This window comes from Gymnogyps californianus, chromosome 20 (assembly GCF_018139145.2).
Source record: "Gymnogyps californianus isolate 813 chromosome 20, ASM1813914v2, whole genome shotgun sequence".
Taxonomy (NCBI): Eukaryota; Metazoa; Chordata; class Aves; order Accipitriformes; family Cathartidae; genus Gymnogyps; species Gymnogyps californianus.
The window spans coordinates 8,824,424-8,849,118 of NC_059490.1; the positions used below are offsets into that span (position 1 = coordinate 8,824,424).

The window sequence follows — 24,695 nt, forward strand, 5'->3', positions numbered from 1 at the left end:
TTGCTGCAGCTATTTTAGAGCTGATCTCAAAACAATTTCAGTACTGCTGTAATAAGGCCAACCTCTAGAAGCACCAGTTTAAAGTGAATATGTATGCATAGAATCAATTTGATACTAGTATTACTACATCAGAGCTGGGTGTATTATATCATTAGCACTTTCTAAAACTGGACTTGCTTTGGGGTAGTGAGAAACCTGGGGGTGACCAGCCTTTCCTTACAGCAGTCCTTGCTGTGTCTGATTGGTTTTATGGTGTGCCTAAATTGTAGTTCGCCTGAAGATAATAGGTCTCTTCAGTGCTTCAAATTAAATTACAGATGTTGCAAGGTCTGTTCAGAGAATGACTGTAAGAAAGGGTTGCTTCCTCACCAGCAGTTTGTGTAGGGAAGCTACGTGTGCCCCAGCTACCCGGTGTGCGGGAGGGGATGACCTGCCCTCCTCGAGCCATGGGGCTGATTGGGGTGCAGACCCCGTGGCTGCAGCAGTCTCTGTTCTGCCCGCTGTGTCCTGCGTGTGCAGCTACTCCCAAGGCCCCCTGCCTTCCTGAGCCAGGGGAGACCAGGGCTTGCCCAGCCTGCAGCTCCTGCGTCGTGTATGTTTACCTGAGTTGCAGTGGACTAAGCTCCATGTAGAGACATCTGTCCCAGATTTAAAGAATGTGTTGCGTTTCCCGATTCTTGGTTTTGCGGGGATAGCAGAGCACGTTCCTCCATGGTCTCTGTGCTGCACTGATGTGTGCTGTTGTACAAGCTGTACCAAATGTTGTGCAGTCCCTACATGCTAGCAGAGGGGACAGGAGAAGCTGTGTCAGCGTGTGCCTTGGCTGGGCTGGGTCACCGTTTTGGCTGTTTGCATGCTGGTGAAGGAGCTGGTAAAGTGTCCTGCCTGCCAAGGCCCCGTCTGTAAAAGAAGAACTTGCAGTCTTCTCTCCTTTGGGGAACTGGCTTCGCAGCTTTTCGCTTGGATGGCAGACTGACCATCCCGCTGGGCTGTTACCCAGCAGGAAAATGTTGGTGTAATTGCAGGGTGCTCTCGCCTCCAGGTTTCTAGATCCTGCTGTGGTGCACACAAGCGTCTCTCTTGCACTCTTACAGTAACTGATACGTGTGCTGGATCACAGCGATGCTGTGCTTTCTTCTGCTGGGTGCTGCTCTTTTAAAAAGCATACTGCCAGGTTCCCCTCTGAATTCAGATCGCCTTCACTTGGCTTTCAAGACCCCAAACACAGAGATTTTCGCTCTCTCTGTTGATGACTCTGGACTAAATACTGGGCAACCTGCTGAGCAATCTCCTCCCATCAGTGAAATGGTGATGATGGTGTCCTGCTTTTAGTGCCTGCATGAGAAGAACTTCTCATGAGTGCCAGGTGTTGTCACTGTCCTCTGCTTTGATTAAGCCCTAAATGCAAATTGCAAACGTATTGCTGTAATTAGGGATATCTGCATTTGCACCCATTGCCATCATGGTGATACTATATGCAAAATGCTTTGGGAACTTCAAGTAGAAACACTGATGATCTCCTTCACTCTGAACAGAAGTGCAAGGTTTCTACCCCCCTGCATGAAATAGAAAATGGTATTTTTACTATATTAACTTATTTTTGCCCTGGCTGTCTCATTAGCTCATTATTGGACTGCTGGAAGGTACAAAAGAATTAGGTTTTTAGAGGCCGTTTCTCCTTGTCTGAGCTGCCATCCTTTTGCCTTCCTCTGGCTCACAGCAGGCTTTATATTAAATATGCTTAATAGAGCTCCTTCATCATAAGCTGCATTAAAACTAAATTGGAGAGTAGAGGGTGTTCTTACAGGAGATATTACAGTTTAGCGCAGTCCGTTTCCTGCTGCAGGTTCAGGTTATTTGAGTGTCATTCTTCTCGTTCTGGGGTTTTCAAGCACACTCGTTAAATGATCTGGCATAGCCTGAATTGCTCTGTGAAATGAACGCCAAGGTTGTGCCATTCGGTACGGCACGAGGCAGCGTTTCTGCTGTCCTGACATTGCCGCTTGCATCCCCCAGCTGCTGCCGGTCTTTGACTCGGAAGTAAAGCAACCCAAGCTGAGGGACCTGGCCCAGGAGGAGAGACTTGTCAGGACTTGCTGCCCCTCCAGCCAGTGCAAGACTTGTTTTACTCTAGGCAGAGCATGTGCCTGGGGCTGTTGCCACCCGTGGCACGTGCCTGCTCTCTCCAGGAAGCTTTTCTTTTTGCACATTCCCAATGGGAAAGCAACAGATGCAGAATCTGAACTGCCTGCTGCTTAGTGCAGGCCAGGGAACTTCATCCCGATATACTTGTAGTAAGCCTAGGAACATGTGTTTGACTCAAGCACGGCGTCAGAGAAACATCTAGTCTTGACCCGGAGAACTTAAGAAGTGCTGTGGTTTGCACAATCACCCTCTGCTCCTCCTTCAATCTGTGCCTGTTGCTCATTCAAATTTGTGATTTTTTTTTTTAGTGGTGGAAGAAGGACCGAGGTGAAGCTGGGCTGACAAGGTGTGGGGAGGAATTTGGGATGCTGCGGTAGTTGCAGAGCGCAGGGGAACTGTTGGGCTCTGTGAACTGGAAGGCTTGACTCCCCCCATCTTTGAGTGGGGTCAAAGTAGCTCGGAGGGAGTGGCTGGGCCAAGCTTGGTGGGGAGCTCATTTGGTGCTGGCTGTGCTCTCTTGCCGTAAAAACCCAGGCTTAAGGTGTTGTGTCTCTGTCTCTTAACAGGTTTGGAAGAGGTCTGGTGCATGGTTCTACAAAGGGCTGCCCAAGTACATCACGCCTTTGAAGAGCAGCAGCAAATCCAGTGAGCTGCGCTCGCAGCCTTGGCAAAGTGAGCCAGCCGTGCCGGAGGCAGAGAGCGTCGGGACCAGCCGATCCTTCACCTGGGCCAGGGGAAAAGGTTGGTTGTCTGCTCCGTGCCCAGGAAGCAGGTGGGGAGAAGGACTTGGCTGCTACTGTTGCCAGCAGGATTCAGCTAATAGGGGAGGCTCTCTGTTAGAGGTAAGGGATAGCCCACAAGATGTGGTGTGTTTCCCATGTGGGCGGTGTTGGGTTTTTTACGCTATGGTATGTTTTTCAGGTTTCACTGTTATTTAAGTGCACATTGGTGGCCCAGACTAGCCCCAGTCCTCCTGGACTCCCTGTCCTTCAGTCCACCCTTGCTTTCCTCCATTCCTTGCAGCCCCCACTGTTTTGCTGGGACTGCCAAGGGAGGGACAAGCCATGAAGCAGACGCCTGTCTGCAGTCGCAGCCCAAAGAGCTCTTCCTGCTGAACGACCTAGGATGGTGCCACTGATGGACGTCGTGCAGCCAAGGCTGACAAAAGGCTGGTTTCATTCCCTACCTCGTTGGGGCTGCTTGCTCCTTGTTTCTGCTGCTCTACAGAGCACCGCTGGGCAGATACCTCAAGTTGCTTTGAGCTGGGTTAGAAATTACACCGCCAGCATCTCCCTGGGGTCTTCCTGGGGCCTGGAGCAAGCGGGCAGAGATACTCTCCTACAGTCAGTGAGCAGGAGCGAGCTGATGCTGGCTGTGTCCTTTTGTGCCTGAACCCCCCCCCCGAGCAGGTGAGACCAGCAAAGGGTGAAGCTCCTTTCCCAGGCCTTGGGGAGGGGGCTGAGGTTTGCAGCACGGAGGGCTCAAGGCTGAGTCGTTCTTTAAATGTGTATTGGAGAAGCTGTTGATTAACTTAGCCCTGTGCAGGGCTGGGGCCAGAGCACTGACAAGCCTGAAGATTTATTAGCTTCAGCACTCACATCCCTCTTCTTTGAGGTAGACCTTGACTGAAGTAGACCGTTGTATCACATGCGGCATCTTGGATCGCTGCCGCATCAGATCCCGTTCACAGCGCTGCCTTGTAGGGCTTTTTTCCCTCCTTCTCTTCCATCTGCCCACCCTGTCGTTGCTCTTATGCCCACTCCAGTGCTGTGCCTGGAGCCAGTTGCGGGGAAACAGCAGCTCGGCATTGAGGAGCTGAATACTCAGGGTCACTAGCACAGCGGCGGATGGATGCTGCAGAATTAAAGCTGCTGCCAGTCTGCTTTGATTTCTGTTCGTTTCTTTCTGGTGTGGATTAGCAGAACTGTCTGGCCTCTCTCCCCTTCTGTCTTTTGCTATTAGATCCCCTCAATTGGAGAAGACCTCTTCAGCGTACCAGCAGCATACACTCTTCCACATCAAGATAAATCTTACCAGTAGTGCAGGGGGAAATAACCTTTTAATAAAGAGGACTCAGGAGAGTCGGGTTTACAAACCTTCTCTTCAGGCCCCAGCTAGGAAAGCACTCCCAGCCCTACTGTAACTTTTGTAATTAAAGACAAATTAGATCAACAGTAGATGGTTGTGCTTCCCTCCAGGAGACGCTTGGAAGGAGTTGTCTTAGCAAATGAACTGATTGATGAGGTGTTTTCTGTTCACATGCTACAGAAAACATTACGAGTCAAAGATGTTGAGCCCAGACCTGGCCTGCTTTTTAGTTCAGCTTTTTAGTTGAGTTTTGTTTTGGGAGGCGGCCTCCTCCTAAATACTGGCAGGAGCAGCAAAGGAGCAGGTGGAGGACAGCAAAGTGGCGTTTGGTAAGCTTTGATGTGGGTGGTGAGCTGCCTTTCTCCCTGTGCTCTGATTTCTGGCTGGCTGCTGTTTTATGGGTTGGATAATATTAATTTATGGTTTTATTTTTTCTGGTGCTTTCTTTCCTTGTTGCCCTTCTCTGTTAGGCTGCCTGTCCTCTGGACAGCTTTCGATGGGCACTGCGGGCTGTAATTCATCTCTGAAGCTGGGAGCTTTCCGTTTAACTCTTTTTCACCTGCCAGTGCTGGGACTTCTGCTGTTTGTCATCCGAAACCTCTGCAATGTGCAGGGCAGCCGCCTTCCCCCGTGGAGAGGATGTAGCTGTGATACTGCCGGCGTGAATCTGCGACTGGGCCTGGACTGAGCTTTACGAGGCCATGGCTGACAAGGCAGCCTGCCTTACGTCTGCCTGGCTGATAGCATTTGTCAGCTTACACCTCGTACGCCCTCATCTGAACACATCCTTTTGGCACTGAGTAAAGCCCTGTTGCTTGTTTGGCAGGATGTTCTCGGGAACCAGCTCTGGCATTTAACGTGCCTGACTCTGACAGGCTGCTCTCGGGGTTTCCGCTATCTTGGCCAGCCATGTCTAACCCCACTGCTCGCCTCCCGCGGTGCTGAAGGAGCCATCTCTCAGCTATTAAGGGATTCAAGTCAGGTGAGACCAGCACAGGCACATCCATGTCCCGGCACAGCCCCTGGAGAGCCTGGGAGAGAGGAGCCGCAGTTGTCCTTTTGACATCCTCCATGCCAGGAGCTGCCTTTCAGCAGGGATGGGACAAACCTCAAGTGTCCCTTTTTCCCCCCTCAAAAGGAAGGGATCAGTGCCAGGCCCTGGGTGCCGGCCTCTCCTGCTGCCGGAGAGTGGGAAGGCAGCGGGACTGAGGGACCGCAGGAACGTGCCTCTTGGAAGAAAAGCCAAACCCACCAGGAAGAAGTTTTATTTTTACACACCCATTATTTCTCTCGCGCTCGCTGATATTGGGATTTGCCGTTGCCTTTAGTTTTTCTGTAATAAACAAGCAGTTGCCATGGGAACCCTGCTATTAGTTAAGGCACAAATGTATTGTCAGGGGGAGAATAGCAGTAATATTTCTTGTGGTGGGGAATAGCTCTGCTCTGTGTGGTGGAATGTGGGTGGATTTCTGCACCGGGTCAGGCGGGATGGGGCCATCAGGGGGTGGGGAGCAATAAGCAGCAGGGCTTTCCTTCTTCCGAACTCTGAGTTCTGCAGAAAAAAATGTAAAGCATCTGGGTGGAAAAAAGCGTCTTGGCTGTGCTAGGCATGTACGGCTGTTCGGAGCTGTTGCTGCCGGGTGCCCATGCGTGCCCATGTGCTTTTTCTGTATTTTTGGCAGCTGCAAGAAGTGCCAAGCTTTGTGTGTGCAGGGACTGAGCTCTACCCTGCGATGGGCAGCGGGAAGGAGCGTGGCTGGCTCTTCCCATCGCAGGCGTGCCCGTGCCAAATGCACGCATTTAATATGAGAGCTCAACTCCAGCCAAGTGCTCCTTTCCCCTTGGCCTCAGCACAGCCTCCCCACATCCTCTGCTGCTGGGGTTAAGTGCAGCCTGGCAGCCCTCCACCATTCCCTATGGCTCTCCATGCCACGTGGCTCCGGTACCTCTGGCTTGGCGGTTGAACCACGTGTCAGAGGGATTGCGGGCTCTGGCAGCAGCCGCAGGGGTTCAGGTCCTCGATGAGTGACCCATTCCCTGTGGGAATACTGCTTTTCTTGCAAGTTTTATCTTGGCGTATTTTTTTAATGAGCTTTTTTCAGTCAGCTGGAGATGGAGAGGGATAAATCTGTTACGTTCACTGAAAGTACAGCTGTCCAACGACTCTTATTGATATATCAGCAACTGCTGGAACACCAGATTTACGACTTCTGGGCTCTGGAAAGTGCCAGCAGAAGGTCTGGGAGCTTTGGGAGAAAAATTACCTTAAAGGGAAACATTGGTGCAGTGTGTAAAATACACTCTTATTGGCAGCAAAGGAAATGAGAGCAGATAGGGCTGCTCCTGTGGCGTGAGTGCCTTTGTGTTGTTAATATTTTCCTCCTCTTGTGCTGGTCCTCTCTGGACTGCTGAATGGCAGAAGGGAAGGCAGCTAAAGTCACCTCCACTGATTCACTGGAGCCTTCTCCAAATAAATCCTGACTTCCAGCATTTTTAAAGGTTTCATGGAGGAAGGAGCTGTTCTAAAGCGATGGATTTTATGAATCCAGGAGGCCAAAAAATGATGATGACCAAGTGGGACAGGAGTGCATTTTCTGCGGGAATTGAGCGATGGGACGGTCAGAATGATTCTCACAGCTGAGATTTGGATTTTATAGCAAAAAAAAAAAAACCATACTGGTATGTATGGGTTGTTATTAGCAGTATTTATGTATACTCCCCCACCTCTCTGAGGGAGCTTTGGGGAAGTAGTGAAGCTGTCTTTAAGACAGCAAAGCCCGAAGCCAAACCTTTGCTTTGCGGACTCTTAGCCAGAAGTGCAGCCCCCCCTGCTTGTAACGGGGCTTCGCCCTCTGCCTGGCTCAGCTCCACAGCCCCTTTCCCTGCAGGTGAGAGGTTCCATTTCTGACGGTGCCGGGAGGAGAAGGCTGCGGGGGCAGCGAGGAGGGAGCCTGGCAGCCTGCCCCCTGCGCAGCGCTTCCCAGCAGCACGGCATGCGTGGGGAGCTGCCCGCCAGGGCAACTTCAATAACACTTTGCAATAACACTGGCAGCCAGCTTTAATATCCTCAGAGACGTTAACTCCAGAAAAGCGCTATTTTAGGTATTAATTTTTTATTTTTTTTTTAATAAAATATTTTGTGTAGTACAGATTGCTGCCTGAATACAGGAGCGTCTGCAGAGGTCCTTGGCAGAAATGTTTGACAGCTTGCGCTCGCCTGTGCAAGGGGAGGGATACCCGTCCTCCTGCCCTGGGCAGTGTTAAAGGGTTTGTAGCTCTGCGAACTGCCTGTAGTGAATTTTAGGGCTGATACAGAGAGATGAACTGACAGCTGTCTTTGCTACCCCATGATTATCACCTTGTACCATCACACCCACGTCCCTCCTGTGCCCGGCAGCACCGTGAGGTTGGGCACTACGAGTAACATGGCACGGGGGCAAAGTGGTTTGTTCTGTAGCAGAACGGGGAACTCATTTCTCATGTGAATGTGAGCTTATAATAGATGCTAATGAATACATACTGATGAATATAAAGAAATAGTTGGGGCTTACTTTTTCTACAGCAGAGGCTGTAGGTTGCAGTGTTGCCTGCTCTATGTCCCACGTGAGCCAATATTGTACTTTCTTCCAGGAATTGTGACCCACTGTTTGAAATGGCTTCTGAGCTGCCAGGATTGCTGGTATCTGCCTTGGTCAGACGGAGAAATGCTGTAGGCGCAATCCCTCAAACAAAAGACAGTTGTTTTACTGTTACCTTCCTCCTCAGCCCCATCATTTCTGTTCTGAGATCAGGCCATGACAAAAACCCAGGAGTTGGAAAAACACCTTTCTCATTTTACACAGAGCAGCTGGCAGTCGCGTTATCTTTTACACTGGTATAAGCAGGAGAGGTGCTTGCATAAGTGCATGGAAAAGTGGAAACAACCTGCCAATTTGGGAAGTTGTGTCTGGCAAAATGAGGCTCCTCCAGCTCTTGTGGAAACTATGGAGGGTGGAAAGCAGCAGGATTAGGGCCAGGATTTTGGGGGGGGGAGAAGAAAAACAAAGCAGCCTTGAAATGGGGGAACAGTCTCCTTGAGGAAGAGGAGCGACCCTTGCCTTTTAAGCCTTGGGGGCGTAGGAGTAATACAGTTCTGGGCAGTGTGCTGATAGGGATGAGTGCTGAATGGACGATGAGCTAATAAGGCTAGTTCTTCGTGTAATCGCTGCAGGGTTTTTTATTTGATATGCTCAGTATTTATCTGGTGTTTTCCTCATAGATCTTGGAGCCTCCACAGAGGCTCTGCTGCACTAGAAACGTGGCTTGGAGGAAGCCAGCCCCTCTCCCCACATTACTCAAACGTGGATGCTCTTACGGTGCAGCCAGGACCCCTCCACCTGCAGCTGAGCAGGAAGCAGCCTCGTGCCCAGCCCTTAGCGTGTTGCTCCCACGTGGGAGATGGCACACATCAGGAGGAGGGGGCTCGCTGGCATGCCGGCACGGGAGTCAGCGGGAGCAGAGCCTGGCTCCTAGACCAGCCACGCCGCAGGGCTCTCAGTTTTACAGCAGGGAGCTTTGGGCAGCAAAGCGTGGCAGAGGAGCGGTGTGGTCCCCATGGTCCCGGTCAGGTTTAGGAGAGAAGCACTGGTGGTGTGTGCATCTGCTTCAGGTGCTGGCACCGCTGAAGTGTGTGCGGTGGAGTTGTAAATCATCTGTAAAAATTAAAAGCACAAAAGCCCATCCTGTCTGAGAGGAAGAGTGAACAGCTGTGGGGGAACTGCAGGTAGGGCTCCTTTTGGAGAGAGAGAACGTGATCAGCGCGTCAGCATTTGTTCATGTTTTATTTGGATCCATCTGGCACCCTCTTTGGTAGGTGTTATGAACATTGTGATTAACCGTCTCTCTTCTCTCTTCCCCCCGATCTTTTCTGCAGTGGTTTCTAGTGACAGTGAGAGCGACTCGGAGTTCAGTTCCTCCAGCCTGGATGACAAGCCCTTACCTGCGGGGTCAAAAGGCTCACAAGGCAGAAAGCACCGAGTAGGACTGGGTGAGGAGTTTGCTGTTCCTTGTGGCTGGGGGGTGCTTGAATGTTTGGCTCTCAGTACTGGGGGTTTTGGCTCAGTCACTTGCCTACCCTACGCCGGGGCAGCCCACTGGCTGTAGCTGTGCCAGGTGAGGATCTGATCCTTTCTCACTGGAATAGTATCAATGGGTCAAACAAGTGGTGGGTCACTCCGTTGCCTGCAGCCTTTCAGGGTCTGCCCTTGCAGCTGGGAGCTGCTCCCGGCCGCCTGGCAGCACGTCTCCAGCCAGCTCCTCCTGACTGTATAGCACTGGAATTGCCAGTGCCGTTTTAGGAGCGGAGCACGGGAACTGGGTTTTGACCCTGCTCCTGAGGGTGCCTGGCTGGGAGCAGGGAGGCTGCTGCTCTCCTAGGACCTGGCCCAGCATCTCCACCCACTTCTCCCTCCCACAGCAGCATCTCTCTGTTGTGTCCTTGCAGCACCAATCGGGGAACCCAGCCAGGCCATGGGCAGGGTGCTGGGGAGCACCCACTCCCCTACCCTCTCGGGGAGCCGCGGCAGCCTGGGCAGTGAGCAGGGGGCTGCCCTCAGTGCCACGGAGAGCTGCCAGAGCGGCCAGCCGGCGGATGGGCGCGACAGCGGTGTTGGCAGCAGAGTCCCTGGTAAGCTGAACCTCCTCTCTGGGCAGATCCATGCTTTTGGGGCTGACTTCCCTCGAAGCACAGCTTTCTCAGAGGCACACCTGGCAAAGCTGCAGCCCGGGATCACCTTTCCCTGCTGCTTTTCTCATGGCAGATGCTGTCACAGCATTACAGCTCACTCCTTCCCTCTTCCCTGTGTGCTGAATCTGTTCTGCAACATGAGTAATCGTCTGGGGTGGGAGCTGCCTACACCCACCTCCGAGAGCAGCCGTAGCCTGGGTCTGTCCCCTGCAAAGGCCCGGAGCTCCTGTCTGCCCTGCAGAGGCAGCAGAACAGATTGAGCTTTTACTGAAGCAACGCAGAAGTCCAGCAGCTTTATGAGACTGAATAAAAATTTTCCTAATGTTAGATGGCTCTTAAAGCCAAGCATGGCTCTTCCCAGAACTCTGCAGTGCAAAAAAAAAGACACTTTTTACCCCTCAACAACCTTGGAACAATTAAGTGACTGTGAGAGCAGAGGCTGCTATCACATCTGATCTGGAGCAGCTGAGAGATGCAAATATGTTCTCTCTGCAGTTCCCGCTAATCTATTCAATAACCCCTTAAGTTATCGTTTAGCACCGCTCCCTCCACAGCGTTCCTGCCGCCCTGCAAACTGCCACTCCTTTTGTTCCCGAGCCTATTTTGTGCTGTGCATGTTGAGGTGTAAATTGGATTAGAGAGAGCAGGTTTATCCTTTAGTGCAACATGGAGTCATAGTCCCCCTCCCCACGCTTCCCGCTAGAAATAGCCGGCATAAAATTGTTTCTCTGCTCTTCCCTCCCTCCCCAAGTTTCAGGGATTTGCAGTTTTCTTTAATTTTAGTTTTCGCAAAGCAAATCAGATGAGTGATACTTCTGCTCTGTCCGTCCTCTCTCTGGATTATAGTGCTGCCCCGGACTGGGCGGTTTATTTTAAGCCCCAGTTGGCTGTGGCATTAGGGACGGCTGATTCCTGTTGTCTGTTGGCTCTGCTGCCTGCCAGAGCGGAGCAGCAGGTTGTCCTGCGGGATTGAAGCGGGCGGTGGTGGATATCAGGTGTGACGCCTTGGGTGAGTTTTCTGCTGGTGCTGCATGGCCAGGCTGAAGTCTGGATGGATGCACACCTGGATGGTGTGTTTGTACAGCGCTTAGCACTTTGGAGCTTTCCTGCCAGCTGTTGGAACTAACTGCTGCCTGGCCGTGACAGTGCAAACAATATCTCAGAGGCAAAAAAATGCCTTTTTCCTGCTAAAAACCTCGTATGCAAAGCTTGGCACAAGGAGTCAATGCTTTCCAGTGGGATCTCTCCTTGCTAGGCGGGGGAGAGCTAAAAATGACAGGCAGCATGGACATATATTAAAAAAATGAAAACTATAGCAATCTCATGAGCCCAGTTAAAATAATCCCTGAGATGTAGAGAGGATCCTGCTAAGGAAAAGGTTAAGACAGGTTGGCTGACTAGAGAATATTTGTCAAGATCTTTATTACGTCTGGGGTCATTTATTTCCCAGTCTTCCTGCAGAAGGGGCTGCTTTGTTCAGACGTGGTGCTTGCAGCAGCGAGTGCCTTGGTAGGAGGGCTCCGCAGCCCCCAGAGCCGGGGGAGGGAGGCAGGGAGACGGCAGCGAGTATTTCTGCTCACGTGTGCTGGGGGGGGGGAATGAAGCCGGTGGTGGTTGCAGTTGGCAGGCACGGGCTTGGGAACTGATAGAGGGTGGCAGCGGGCAGGGCTCTCTGTGTCATGTCATGTCAGGGAACCAGCCAAGCATCCTCCTGGGCCGGGGAGCTTCTGCAGGCTCGCAGGGAGTTAGGTGGCACTACGGCTATGGCTCTGTGACCGCAGGAGGTGGCAGGACGGGCTACAGAGCAGCTGGCCTGTCTTGTGCCAGCGTTACACTTTTCCGCAATGTGGGTGCTGGCAAGGGCTGGTGTGGCAGTGTTAGAGACTCTACCAAAGGTCTCTGCAAGGAGGTGAAGCTGGAACCTGAGCATGTTGTGGGAGGCACACAATGTGCCCGTGTTGTGTTTGCTATGGCTGTATGCTCTGTCCCACAGTGTGGGTCATCTTCAGCACTTCAAGGTGGGGAGGAGAGAGGGAAAGTGAGTTTGTTTTCCCTCCGATGTGTCTGGGATGTGGTCTTGCCTCCGGGCAGCAAGTGAGCAGCAGGGGTAAGCATGGTCGGCGTTTGTTTACTCTGAGAGCACTTAACGTGTCCAGCTGGAGAGACACTGCCACGATGTGATCTGTGCAGCGAACTATTGGCAATCATGATCCATTACGTATGAATTTAGTAATCAGCATTATGCAGCGATACGACTCGTGTGGCCTTGTGTTCTGTGCAGTTCTGTAGCAGGTGGTTTGAGCAGATCCGACATCCAGGAGGCTGCAGTACTGAATGCCTCCATGCTTTGCCAGCAGCCTGGTAGGAGCAGAAAATAAAGAGAAGAGCAAAACCAGTGCTGTAGTTCCCTAGAAAGTGTCCTGCTCTGCAGAGGGGTTCATGTGCTCTGGGATGCTGGAGGTCTGGGGTGGGCGAATGCTGGGAGCCTCAGGGCAGGTGGCAGTGCCTCTCCCCATCTTTAGATCAGAGCTTCGTCTGTCTGTGAGGGGTTTTTCATGATGGGTCCCTCTGGATGCCACTGTTTGCCAAAAAGCAGAGGCTGCTCTTGCTGTTCATCTCTTTAAAGAGCAGTGGAGGCGATGGGTGCTCTATGTCAAGACTGGCAAAACTCTTCACTGGGTCTCCCTGCCTGTGGGACAGTCCCTGTGCTCTGCTCTGACCCAAAAGCAGAGCAAGGGACAAAGATCCTTTCTCATTTAAAATGCTGATCCTCAGCTGCAGAATGAGGACATTAAAGGGAGATTTTGCTATAGCTTTTCTGAAAGGCTCTACAACTTCAGAACACTGTGTTGGGAGCAATTTTTGCTTCATATTAGCACCTCAGGTGTTGTCCTGCCGGTGACTTTCTTTTCGCTTCTTTTTCTCACCTCTGCTCTAATTCCGCCCTCAAGTGCGACTTTGCAGAACACTTTAGCATCCTTAAATCCCAGGCCACAGCCGGAACAGGGAATTAGGGAGTGGTACTGCAAACGCAGCTGCTCTAGCCCTTAGCTCTTTAAGCCTGAAGGCCAAGACTGACAGCATGGTCGTGTGGCCAAGGGAAAACAAGGAGCTATTAGGAAGAGTTTGTAGGTTTCCAGTGTGTTGCTCCGGCTCCGGCTGGGGTTTGGTGAGGCAGATAATGAAGCCTGGGGTTTGTCATAAAGTGACTCATTGTCAGAGCTGCATTGGGATTTAGGCAACCTCAGCCCATGAGCCAAGGTTTCAGAAGAGAGTGGTGAGTTGAGAGGCTGCCAATTTTTTTTTTTTTTTTTTTTTTTTTACCACCTGCTTTTAAACCCTTTCAAAAGCATCGTTTTCTGAGGGTCTGGTGTTTCTTCTTCTGAAGCTCTCCTTCCTGGAGGTGCCCGCTCTGACATGATAGCTGTTAAGAGGAAGGCCATGTGCTCTTTTTCCTGGAGAATGTTTTATCCTAAACAGAATGAAATTTGCACGCAGGAAAGAAGCACAATCTTTCTTTTTCCCGTTGCTTGCCCCCAGCTAGGGAGGTGACTCACCTTGTTCTGGCTGTACAGCTGATGTGTTAAGAGGTGCCTCAGTTAAAAAAGAGCAAAATCCTCACCATTGTTAATTATGACATTTTAAAGAAAGGGAATATTAAGCAGAATTAAACAGAGAAATAATATCTTACCGTGGTTTTCATTAGCCCATGGAGAGCTTTTAATGGAGATAACATCTTTGAGCTTGGACCTGGCTGCTGCAGGGGGTAAATTAAGAGCAAAAGGGATCTCTCCTCAGATCAGCAGCAAGTTCTACTTTGGTGGGTCCCAGTTAATGGGGTCCTCAGTGTCTTCTGAGCACCTTGTCTGAGGAACGGGTCAGTCCTATTTGGTATTCTGTGGGTCACCTGAACAGCTTGCTGGTAGGGAATGGTGAGTGAGCTTGGCGTGGGCTCTGGGGCTGGAGAAGGTTCTAATTTGTGCTTAAGAGAGGAGGTTTGAGAAACAGCCACAAGATAAGCTAATGAATGAGTAGCATACATCTGAGTGCAAATCACAGTCTCCCCACCTCTGCTTGTTTGCCAATGTGTTGTCTAAATCATTAATACTTAAAGAGCGGTACAGCAGCTGGCGGTTAAACAGAGCCACGTTAAACAGTGGTGTTGCTGAGTCTGGGAGCTGAGACGATGATGGCAGCGCCTGGTGGGGTATAAGAAATACTGTGGCTTGCAGTTGCAGGGTGAGACCGGCTGGAAGGACCTCCAGAGGTCAGCAGGTCCAGCCTGGACCCTTCTCCCAGGGTGCTGAAGCTGCAGCTTCTGGCTGCCTCCCTTTGGCTGCTTGCTTTGTGGCTGTCGTGCTGGGAGAGGCTGAGCAGAGCTGAGAAAAGGGCCTGGAGCTGAGAGAGATGGGCAGGAAATGCTGCTTCCAGCTCTCTTAATCTGGTGAGATTTATGCCCTGTCTTTCAGGAATTGACTGGATTTAGAAATGAGGTGGTGTCGCTCTCTCCGTGGCTCAGTGCCTCCCCGGCTGGGGTAGGCATCAACTTTTGCTCATAAATATGCAAGCTGTTAATACATGAGACAGGGAGAGCCATTCTGCATTATTTTCATGGCAGGAAATTCTCAGAGCGTCTTTGAAGTTAAAGCATTAACTTCTTTTTTTCCTTCCCTTCTGTTTCTCAGATGTCTGTTTTGTTCCCTCAGGGACGATGAGGAGGTAACATTTTGCTTCAGTGGGTCTAACTACTCCATTCCATGTAGGAAAAAAAATTGTCCTAACAGTAATTAGGCTCCGAATGGGATAGTAATTTCTTTAATGACTTTCTTCATGGCAGTCTTTGGGGAGTTGACTTTTGTTTTCCTGCGCTTGATGACAAAGTTGCTTAAATGTTTTCAGACTGCTTGCTCCCTCATCCATGTGAGCTACAGCCAAACAGCGTAGTCTTCCAGGGCTGGCTTTGCAGCAGGGTGGAATAGGTGGGCAACTGCGTGAGGGAGCTATGCTTGCAAGCCCTGCTCTTCCTCCCTCTGCCTTCGGCCTCTGCCTGCACTGAGGGCACAGGATAGGAAGGAAGGAAGGAAGGGGAGGTCAGATGTGGAGGAGAGACCCTCACCCGCACCCAGCCTCTCCCCTCCAAGCCTCTGCCTCCTACACTGGCTGCCTCATCAATCTTTGGGCACCGCTGTTTGCGCCCCTTTGCTTAAAGCTTGCTGCCACTGCCACGGGATTGAGTTTTCCTGCTACCAAGGAGGATGAGTTGTCCCTCTTCCACAAAGTGACAAAATTGAGTTGTGCCTTCATGGCTGAGAAGCTTTGAGCTGTCTCTGCCTCCTTGTATTGGTACTGCAGAGCACCGAATGGTCCTGCTGTATTTATAAATAAAACATGTCTTTGGGTAGCGACAGCCTTAGGAAATGATTCAAGGTTTGCATTCTAGATACAATGCATTTGTAAATACGAACCTCAGAAGAAGCATATGCCCCCTTCCATGTTTTAAGGAATTAAAATATTTTCGTTCTCAAGTGATAGAACCAAAACATTGTCAGCTCTTTTAAGTCCGCCTTGAAGTTAAGTGAATAAAGGCTCGAGTACCTAAAAAATAAATTACTTTCACTATTTCTGTAATTCTTTATGGAGTTTTAAATTGAAGACTTTTTCTTTGAAAATAGAGGAATGACAAAGACTCATTCTCTTGCCTCTTTCACTCGATATATCTGGAAACAAGTCTGCTGCTGAAGATGAAACTCCTATTTTTGTGCCTTCTTTCACATTGCAGAGGTCTGTGCTTTGGTCTTTGATCAAACAGCCTGTCTGGCCTCCTGCCCCAACGTCCTTAGACTTATTCTCTGCTCTTTGCAATACGTTTACTCCTCGTGCTTTCAACTTTCTATTCAGCATTTTGCACAAAGCACTGAGGGCAACAGTTGATGTCATCTTTCAAAACAAAGCATAAAGGAAAGAGCATGGGAAGTCAGTAATATAGAAGTTAAAAGTCTGGATTTTAGAGTCTTTGTAAACACATTGAGAGGTTTTATGGCTCGGGAGGTTATCTTTCAACTGGGACGTCGGCCAGTAGCTGGTGGGAGGAATTTGCAGGACTCCCCGTGCCTTGAACATTTCACATGAACGCAGTGACTGGAAAGATCCCCTGTCCTTTCTCCAGGAGTCAACGTAATTTGTGTCTGCTTCAGTTCAGAGAAGGGGGAGAGAAGTTAGTACTGACCCACCGCTGCCTTAGAGCACTCCACATTGCCAGCCCCGCATTTCACCCCGTGCGCTGGAAGCGGCGTGTCCCAGCAGAGCCTGAGTTTTGCCAGGGGCTGCTGAAGTGATTAGCTCAGGTTCGTTTAGTTGACGTGAGCCAGAATGCCTTCTGCAGCAGAGCATTGCTGTCCTGCGCCCGTCCCCAGCCACGGGCAAGGACTACGTTCTGCCGTGGCTCCTGTCCGTGGCCCAGGCACACGGAGGGCAGGAGGGTCGCGTGGAGGACCTGCTCTGTGGCACGTGGATGCTGTCACCTGGTTTGGAAACCTCTGAGAGCTGAGGCTCGGCTTTCTGTCTGACTTGGCCCTTTGAGGGAAGCATGTACCGGAGGACCAGTTCTAGCAGTACAACTCCTTTCTCCTTCTTTCCCCATTTCTTTCCCCTGTCTTTTCTTTCTTTAATAAAGTTTAATGGGCCCTGTCTGCTGACAGACTGTGGAGTAATGATGCATAGATGTTCTCTTCATTATTATTTTTAGGAAGCTCTTAAAATGGCACTGAGCATGTAAAAGCAACATAAAATAACTTTGTCAAGTCTCTCCCCTTTACTGCTTTCCAAACAGAACTTTTGTCTTTTGTATTTTGAAGGCAAACGCTGCGTCCACACCAGAACGCGATGCTGACAGAGGTGAAGATGGAGCTGCTTTGCCTGGATCCAACGCTTGTCCCTTGCCCACTCCTGTAGACCTCATTCCAGACGACTGCCTGCCAGTGGTGACTTTATGACGCCTTGCACAGGCGTTAGCAACATAATGGCACCTGGGAAAGCATCTGCCTGTCCTCCCTGCCTCACTGACCTGGTTTATGGTTTGGTCTGGTTTCCCCTTCTGCTGACTGACATGCATTTTGGGGTGCTGCTCGGAGAGGGGTGCCATGCTGTGCGGTGCTGCCATGGGGTCCAGACCTGTGTTTGTTGGAAGGGGCACACAAAGTGCTCAGTGGAGCTGAAGAAATGTGTGCCGCCTCCGCTGTTCCTGGCTTGCCAAGCCCAGCCCTGGGTTCAGCTCCTGGCCTCGCAGTCCTGGCTTTAAAGTCTTCAGGAGAAAGGGAAATTCACCCCTGTGTCCCTGAAATGGGGTGTGAGGAGACCGCAGCCCTTTTACTGCTTCTCAGCCCAGGGGTGAATTTCCCTCTGCGAACCCCAAGGGTGAGACCGGGGCTCCGATTTGCACGTGACTCCCATGAGCCCAGGGTGTCACCCGTTGTGTTTCTTGTCGTCGTTTTTCTGGTTTGAGTTGGTATGAGTTTGGTGGGGGCATCCTGAATCAGCTGGTGAAGTTGTGCTCCCATTCACTTCCACTGAGGTCTCTCTCTGTGATAGGGCTGCTCAGGGAGACGCTTCAGTGAGTAAAGAAACACTTGAAGAAGTTTGCTAGGAATTTTTCGGTCCTCCTGGCTGTGCGCTGGCCTGTGTGTCCTGTGGTGAGGGTGATGCTTTGGCAGTGGGATCATGGGCAGTGTGTGTGTGCGTGCTGCAGCTCCTGGTGGGAGAACGCCCACCACGGCCCAGCTGGCTGCCTTTGTGTACCCAAATTGGATAAAAGCTTTCAAATTACTTTATCTTGTTAAGCTCTGCAGATTCTCCTCCCACATGTGCACCTTGTCGGCTCTTGCATGAGCAGGGGCCTTTGTTTTACTTTTTTCCTGTAAGTCTTGAGCATCTGGCTGACTGCAATGGTGTCATCACTAGTCAGGCTGTAGAAAGCTGCACACCCCGGTTGTGCTTATTCTCTGGGATGGACAATTTCCCTCCAAGGCCTGACAGATGAGAAAAATGAAATTACCTGACATCTCTAGAGCAATTAGATCTTTGAAGGCCTGAACAAAACCCCCACTAGGCAAGTAGGAGTCTGTGGATTTTATTAAATGCTTTGGATCTGACCCATCTTTTGCTGAAGAAACAAAGGATTCCAAAAAGTTCCCTCTGAAATCATGGATTTAAAGGCAATTTGTGCCTGTTAATGTCAGCCTTTTCCCTTGGTTATTACTCTGTTGTTCTGTTCTCCTTTGCTGCTGGGCCCTTTGTGCACATGTAGTATATGCTCTTACAAATGGCTGCAGTATGAAGATAAATGAGATTGGGTGCTGGAACACTCTAACAGGAGATCGGAAATCAATCCTTGACTTTCTTTCTAAATGAACATAGTCCAACAGAGGACCATTCCCTTACTGCTTTTCCAGCTAACACCCTATGGCAGGTTGCTGGGAAAATCCTTCCAGTTCTTCCTCTGTGATCTGTTTCTGCCCTTTTAAAAATGAAAACAGAACCTTTGGATGATGTGGGCTCTTTGAGATGACATAAAGAGAAACCACTGAACGTGGGCTTCACAACATCGGTGTTGAAGAGAGCAAGGGATGAGGTTGTTCTCCACTGAGGGATGCTTTATGTCGTGGTCTGTGTTGTTTAAACCTGGCCATTGAGCCTTGACCAGCTGCATCTCTGAAAGGGATAATGCCAAAATTATTAGCTGCTTCTGAAAAAGTAAATCCAAAAGTCAGCTTTTGCTGAAATGCCGGTATGATTTCAGAGCTGAAGTCATGCTGTTTCGTCTGAGAGCTGTAGAGTCTTCAGTTTCAGAAGTGTTTTGCCACGAAAAAAGTCCTGTCTTCCCTTGGAGCTTTTGACAGTCCTACTGAGACTGTCTTGCTTGCACTCTCATTACTGCAGTGCCTCAGACAGCCTAGCCTGCCAGCCTAAGTTAATTCTATAGAAGAAGGAGAAAGAAAAAGACACTTAAAAATTGACTCCATTTTTTTTAAACCTGTTACTTCTTCATCAAGAACTCTACACCGAGTTGGAAAGAGTTTTTAAAATTGAGCATGTCACTTCTAACACTTCTTGTGTTTCCTGTGCTTCATTCCTGGGCAGTGCAGGCAGGTCAGTCGTGTTTTCACCCCCACTCTCACTTCCCACGGCCGTTTACCACACTGTGGGTTGCCAGCTCTGCACAGGAACCTAGTAATCCTTGCTGGCTTACTGTGCCGCTTTGAGGCATGAGTTTGATTTTTAACTGAGACTTGGTTTTATAAAACACTCTCAGAGATAAATTTGGGACTGCTCTTGTACCAGTGAGACTGGAAACCTTTCTTTCCTACCTCTATATTTTACCTCCATGGAGGAGTTCCACCTGAGTTCAAACCAGAACTGTTCAGTCATCTATGGAAAGACTCCTCTTGGGTCGAGGGAAGGATCTGGCCCAGGAGAATGTGATCTAGCCACATTTGAATGTGATAAAGGAACATCTGCAGCTCTGTGCACATATTTACTATTAAAGACTACTTTTCCCTTTGTTGCGTCTCTCTTGGTTGTGTTTTGTAGCTTTTGTTGGAATATTGTCGTAATCATGTACCAGTTGGCTGTCTTTTGAGTTGGCTCAAGGTGGGCAAGAAGGGCTCAGTGAATAGTGCTCAGTCTGCTCTGGTCGTTTGTGTTTCTTTTATTATTTTGTTGTTCTCGTCTCCATCCCTTACAACTTTTATGTAGTGTTTTACTACTGGAAACAATAAAGCTTTGGCTCAGTAACAACTGCTTGCCATTCTTGAAACAGTAAAAAGTTTTTTTCCATTCCCAGGTTGCAGATACTCTCCAAATCCTTGGGCTGGCTCCAGCGAGGAAAGAAAACAATCCAGCCAGTGGAATGGTGATTCACACGGCTGGAGCGTAATTGAATTCTGCACTTGAAAGTCATCTTTTGTCCTGTCCCTCTTTGGTACCTTGTGCTGGCGATGGCAGGGGGCACAGGTCTGCTCCTCAGCCCCTCCGCTGAAGGTTTTCCGTGTTGTAACCGCTAAGCATAAAGCAGCACCGATTGTCATTCTGTCAAGTGCTGTCCCCACAGCCTCCCAAGGCTCATCACTTGCTCCGGTTTGACAATCGGGGTCCATTTAGCTTTGCCTACAGAGAAGCGTCTCCGCATTGTTCGCCGAGCGTGTGCGGCCCTGGCTGCTCTGCGTTCCCTTCCACTCGGCATTCAGCTTCAAGGTTTCAAACGGCTTTTTAATCTGTTTTTGCTTTTCCTATTTTGAAAGCACCTCGATAATTGCTGTTGGGATTGTTTTGCTGGGGAGCTGCCATTAGTCCAAGGATGGAGCGTGTCAAGGACTAACCGCCTCTTACGTTGTTCCTTCCCCCCTCCGCTTGCCATGACAACAACCAGTATATGGGAAAGTCGACTGTGGGATCTCTCTGAGTCAAAACCACTGGCCATGAATTGCCAAGTTTCCATGTTTGTTTTTTACAGCTATAGTTTGAGGGGAAAGGGGATGCTTCCTCTGTGGGAGCCATGCGTTGTAGTTCAATGTAGCTGAAGCAGATGGGCTGCCAGCTGGTGTTTAGACAGTGTGTTTCTGGCCTTTACTGAATCGGACAGCAAAGGCCCTGGACTATCAGCCGGAGTGCTTGGACAGTGACACAAAATGGCAGATAACTTCTGCAGATGGCTGAAGTTAGCAGCAGTTGCTCTTCTCTCCTCCCTGCCCCTCCCAGAAGATGTTCCTTCCAGGGGAGAGGGCTGGTGGCAGCGATGTCTCACCAGCCTGCCTCTCCCGTTTCTTCCCATTGCTTTGTTCCTCTCCACGATGGAGACTGCTCTTCCGATCATAATGCCTTGTTTCCGCAGGTGGGTGTGATTGACGGAGAGTTCAGGCAAGTTTTTTTGAAGGGCTGATGCTGCCATCAAATAACGAGACTTTCAGCAGGCGCAAGATGGCGGGTAAGCATCTTGTGGAAAACTTTTATCTTGAGCTGCTCATTTGAATTCCCTTCTGACCATTGCCTCTTATTAGCAGTATATTCAGATAGCGCTAGAAATGCCTGCGATGCTTGAGAGGTACGAGATGAGGATCTTGCCATGTAGCTCCATAGCAGTGCAGACGGGAACACGATGCGTGCTGCCTGCCGGTGACGTGCAGCACCGCACACAGGCAACCACACGCATCCTCGTACAGCCCTGCCCTGCGCCTCTCTCCCTGCAGAAATGTTTCCTCTCGTTATCTTCATAGCAAAACATGAAAGGAGCCAGCCCAGTCCCACGGCTGGGGTAACGCACTGCTGCTGGCCTGTGCCCCGCTGCTGAGCGGTCCCTGGAGACACCCGCACAGCACCCAAGTGTGCTGCTCTGATCAGTGTCTGGGAGCTGCACCTTGAGGGACGAATTCAAATCCCCTCGAGGAGGAGGGCTGTACACATTCACCTCCGTGCTTCACAAAGGTTCTGTGGGTCTGTTTGAAGGCATCCATCATGTTTCTTTTTCCTTCCACTGATTTCTGTCTGGCACTGGAAGCTGTTTGTAAAATCTTGGAGGGATTGTTGCTCTTGTTTTCTTCTCTGGAACGAGTAGCTCTACATGATGTATTCATATTTTGCCAGGAAGGATGGATTGTAGTTTTGAAGTATTTTTTTTTGTGGACTGTATCAGTTTAACAGCAACCGTTAGGCTCTGAGCCCTCTCTCAGCCCCCAGCTAGATGCCATTTCTTCCCAGGTGCTTCCCTGTCACTCTGTAGTTGGCCGAATGCAGCGAACAGGCGTCACCGCCTCCCTTTTTCATCAACTCTCCTACCGGCCTAATCACTGTAAGCGGTCATTATCTGGGGCTGGAGACTTGCTGCTGATCAGGGCCGTGTCAGGGCCATCTGGGCAAGGGGTGCTGGCAGAGACACCTTCCCCCTCCTGAGCGTGACTGACTGCTGCTTTCAGAGGTAGCTCTGACTAATTATCACAGGACTGTGGCCGCTTTTAATTATTTGCAATTATACACCTCCCCTCCGGCTGTCCTGTCCTGTCCCGTCCCATCGGAGCAACCCCTCGTGTGTGGGAGCTGCCCTGGAGCAGCTACCTTCTGGGCTCGGTTTTTGGGGCTGGATTGGAGAGCTGGGTGGAGAGATCACATCTCCGAGACTGATCCTTGCTTTGCAATGCTGTGCTGCTTTGTAGTGACAACCCTGCACAGCATCCCCCAGCTCAGCGCTGGTGCTGGCTCCGTGCTGGATATTTCTGAGGCTCATTCACCCCCAAAAGAGTCCCCAGACTGATATGTACCCAGCCCCTGGATGGGGACGGCAGCTGGATCACTGAGAGCGGCTGAGCCCAGCGTTATTTATTTTTCTGCTCGTGAAGCCAAGCTCAAGAGACCAAGAAAATCTCGGTGAACAGCTGAGCCCCGCTGCGGGAGAGCAGGGGGCAGGATCTGGGCCCTGGGTGAGCAATCGTCAAGCCGCTGACGGGACAGACCTTCATCTTCAAATGACAGTCATGCAAAATTAAACTCCTCCAAGCAATCACACCATGGCCATTAAAATAGTGCCTTGGAGGACAGAAAAATAAACTGAGAAACACAAATTAGGGATATAAATCTTTCTGGCTATGTCTGGGAGGTACCTGTTTAATTAGCATCATTGAGCAGCCTTGATGTAGTAAGTGCTAAGTAGGAAACTTGCCAAATTTTCCCTGTTTAGATAGCAGGTGACTTGTGTTCTGTTTGAATTTCCACCTTGTGATTGTTTTTCTGTACTTGCCGGAGTTGCTGTGTTGTCTGTAGCATGAGGAATTAGCTGTTGTTACCTGGGCTAATCAGGTGCCACTGCACCAGGGAGGAGCTGCCTGCACTGTCCTGCCTGAGCCCTCTGTGGTCATGGATGTCTTCTTTGCATCTAAGGCCTGAGGGATTGCAAAGCTATTTCAACAAAGTATTGTGTATATTTTTTGGTTCCTTTTCCTCCCGGAGCACAGAGGTCACTCACCACATGGAAATTTTAAAAGAAGGGCTCTTCTCCCTGCTGCGTTGGAGGAAGGCTGGGGAGGGAGAACAGGCTCCGTTCCCCGCAGAGGACTCAGCCACGTGGCCGGGATACAAACCCAGCCGCATACCAAGGGGTTGAAAGCGAGGGTTGCCCCATGTCGGGTTGCAGTGAGCTGCTCACGCTTCTCTGCACTGCTTCCAGTGCTGCCTCGGTCGAGCCAGGACCCCCGGTGCGAGGTGCTGAGCCTGCACAGAGCCACACGCGTTGGTCCTACGTAAGGGATGATTGTCAGGGCGCAGAGGAGCCTTCTGCCCCGTGTGCCCCCTCTTGCACAGCTCTGCCGTGGCCTTTGGGGATTTATTCGTGTGATGAATATCTCTGCGAGGGTTTGGGTGAGGGAGTTACTGAGCCTTTTGTTTCTGTATCACCCCTGTGTATTCCAGCACTCTGACGCTAATTGGTACCACTGTAACATGAATCTTTTTAACACTAATAATGTTTGTGAATTATTGGATGCTTGGCCTGGACCTGCCTGAGCATTGCAGGCAAGACGTCCAGAGGTGCTGCCGTCTCCCAGGCATTGCCTTGCCAGGTTTGCATCCTGCCTGTGTTCATTCTGGCAGCCTCTGTATCGTGCTGTTTAGCAGATCACTGTTACTGACCTGTCACTGTGGGAGACGGTGGGATTAGGATGATGGAGTGGTTGGAGAGGATAAACAATAACGATGCTACATCGGCGCAGCCCAAACAATGCCTTTCTCTTTCATGTTTTCTTTTTCTGTCGATTTGCCATTCAAGTGTAATAAGATCAGTGCAGATAATTTGTGTATTCATACAAAACATAATTTTCCCTCCTGTGCTTTACCAGCTGCACTGCAGTCGGAAAGGCAAATAGGCACTTTCTTTTGCATGGTTATGAATGGGTGCATCTGTTCCTCGAAGATAGGGAAAGGAGGGTGAAAGGACTGGAAAGGAAGGGAAGAAATCCAGTGCAGCCTGTTTCATTGCCTCTGTGGAGGGGGAAGCATACGGGAATAAGATTTTTGCAGTGTGGGCTCAGTCCCACACTGATGTATTTGGGAGATGGTTGTGCTGGCCTCCCCTCTTAGACACCCGCATGTGGGAAAGGCAGAGAAAGGGGCTTTGTTCAAGAGGGGAGCAGCCCGTGGAAGAACAGGCACCCTGCAGCGGGGCAGGGATGCCCAGGGCAGCTCAGCCCCACCTTGGTCAGGGTCTGCAAACCACCGTGCCAGGACAGCCAGAGCACAGCTGCCTGCTCCCAGTGCTGGCTCCGCTCTCGCGGTGCTGCCTTGCTTCGGTTCCGTGTAGGGCTTGTCGGGGAACATCAGGGCAAAGGTTGGAGCTGAGCTGGGCTGTGCTTGCTCCTCCCTAGCTGGAAATCACAGCTGCCTTGCTCCCTGGGCTCTTTCCCTTCCTGTGCCAGGGGCTGCATCCCTGAACCTTCATCTCCACATCCCCCAGGATCTGCCTGACAGCCCTTGCTGGAGGTCCAACATCCCCAGCGAAGGCAGGAGGAGGTGCAGGGCTAGGGGTTGTACAGCAGTGGCCCTAACTTATTGGGCTTTCTTTCCTCCCTCCTTTCTCTTTTCTGAGAGAGGCCCACTAGAGAGACGAGGGGAGGGAGGAAAAGGGGTTTAATTTTCTCCTGTTATCTGGTGTCTCCAGCTGTGAGCCACGCTGACAGCCCTGGGCTGATCAAACACTGGAGCA

The 24,695-nt window shown here is 50.6% G+C and overlaps 1 protein-coding gene across 3 annotated transcripts in view; it reads left to right on the forward strand.

The window, feature by feature from the left end:
- Positions 1 to 19,750, forward strand: part of RPH3AL (rabphilin 3A like (without C2 domains)) — a 42,384-nt gene extending 22,634 nt beyond the window's left edge. For 2 of the 3 annotated variants that reach the window (XM_050909054.1, XM_050909053.1), the window contains exons 6-9: positions 2,712 to 2,886; positions 9,146 to 9,259; positions 9,716 to 9,898; positions 16,813 to 19,750. In XM_050909054.1, coding sequence (XP_050765011.1) covers positions 2,712 to 2,886; positions 9,146 to 9,259; positions 9,716 to 9,898; positions 16,813 to 16,847 — 507 coding nt within the window. In that variant the 3' untranslated portion in view covers positions 16,848 to 19,750. Of the gene's footprint in view, positions 1 to 2,711; positions 2,988 to 4,703; positions 4,918 to 9,145; positions 9,260 to 9,715; positions 9,899 to 16,812 lie in introns of those variants that run through there. The other variant, XM_050909055.1, reaches the window with a different exon arrangement.
- Positions 19,751 to 24,695: the final 4,945 nt, after the last annotated feature.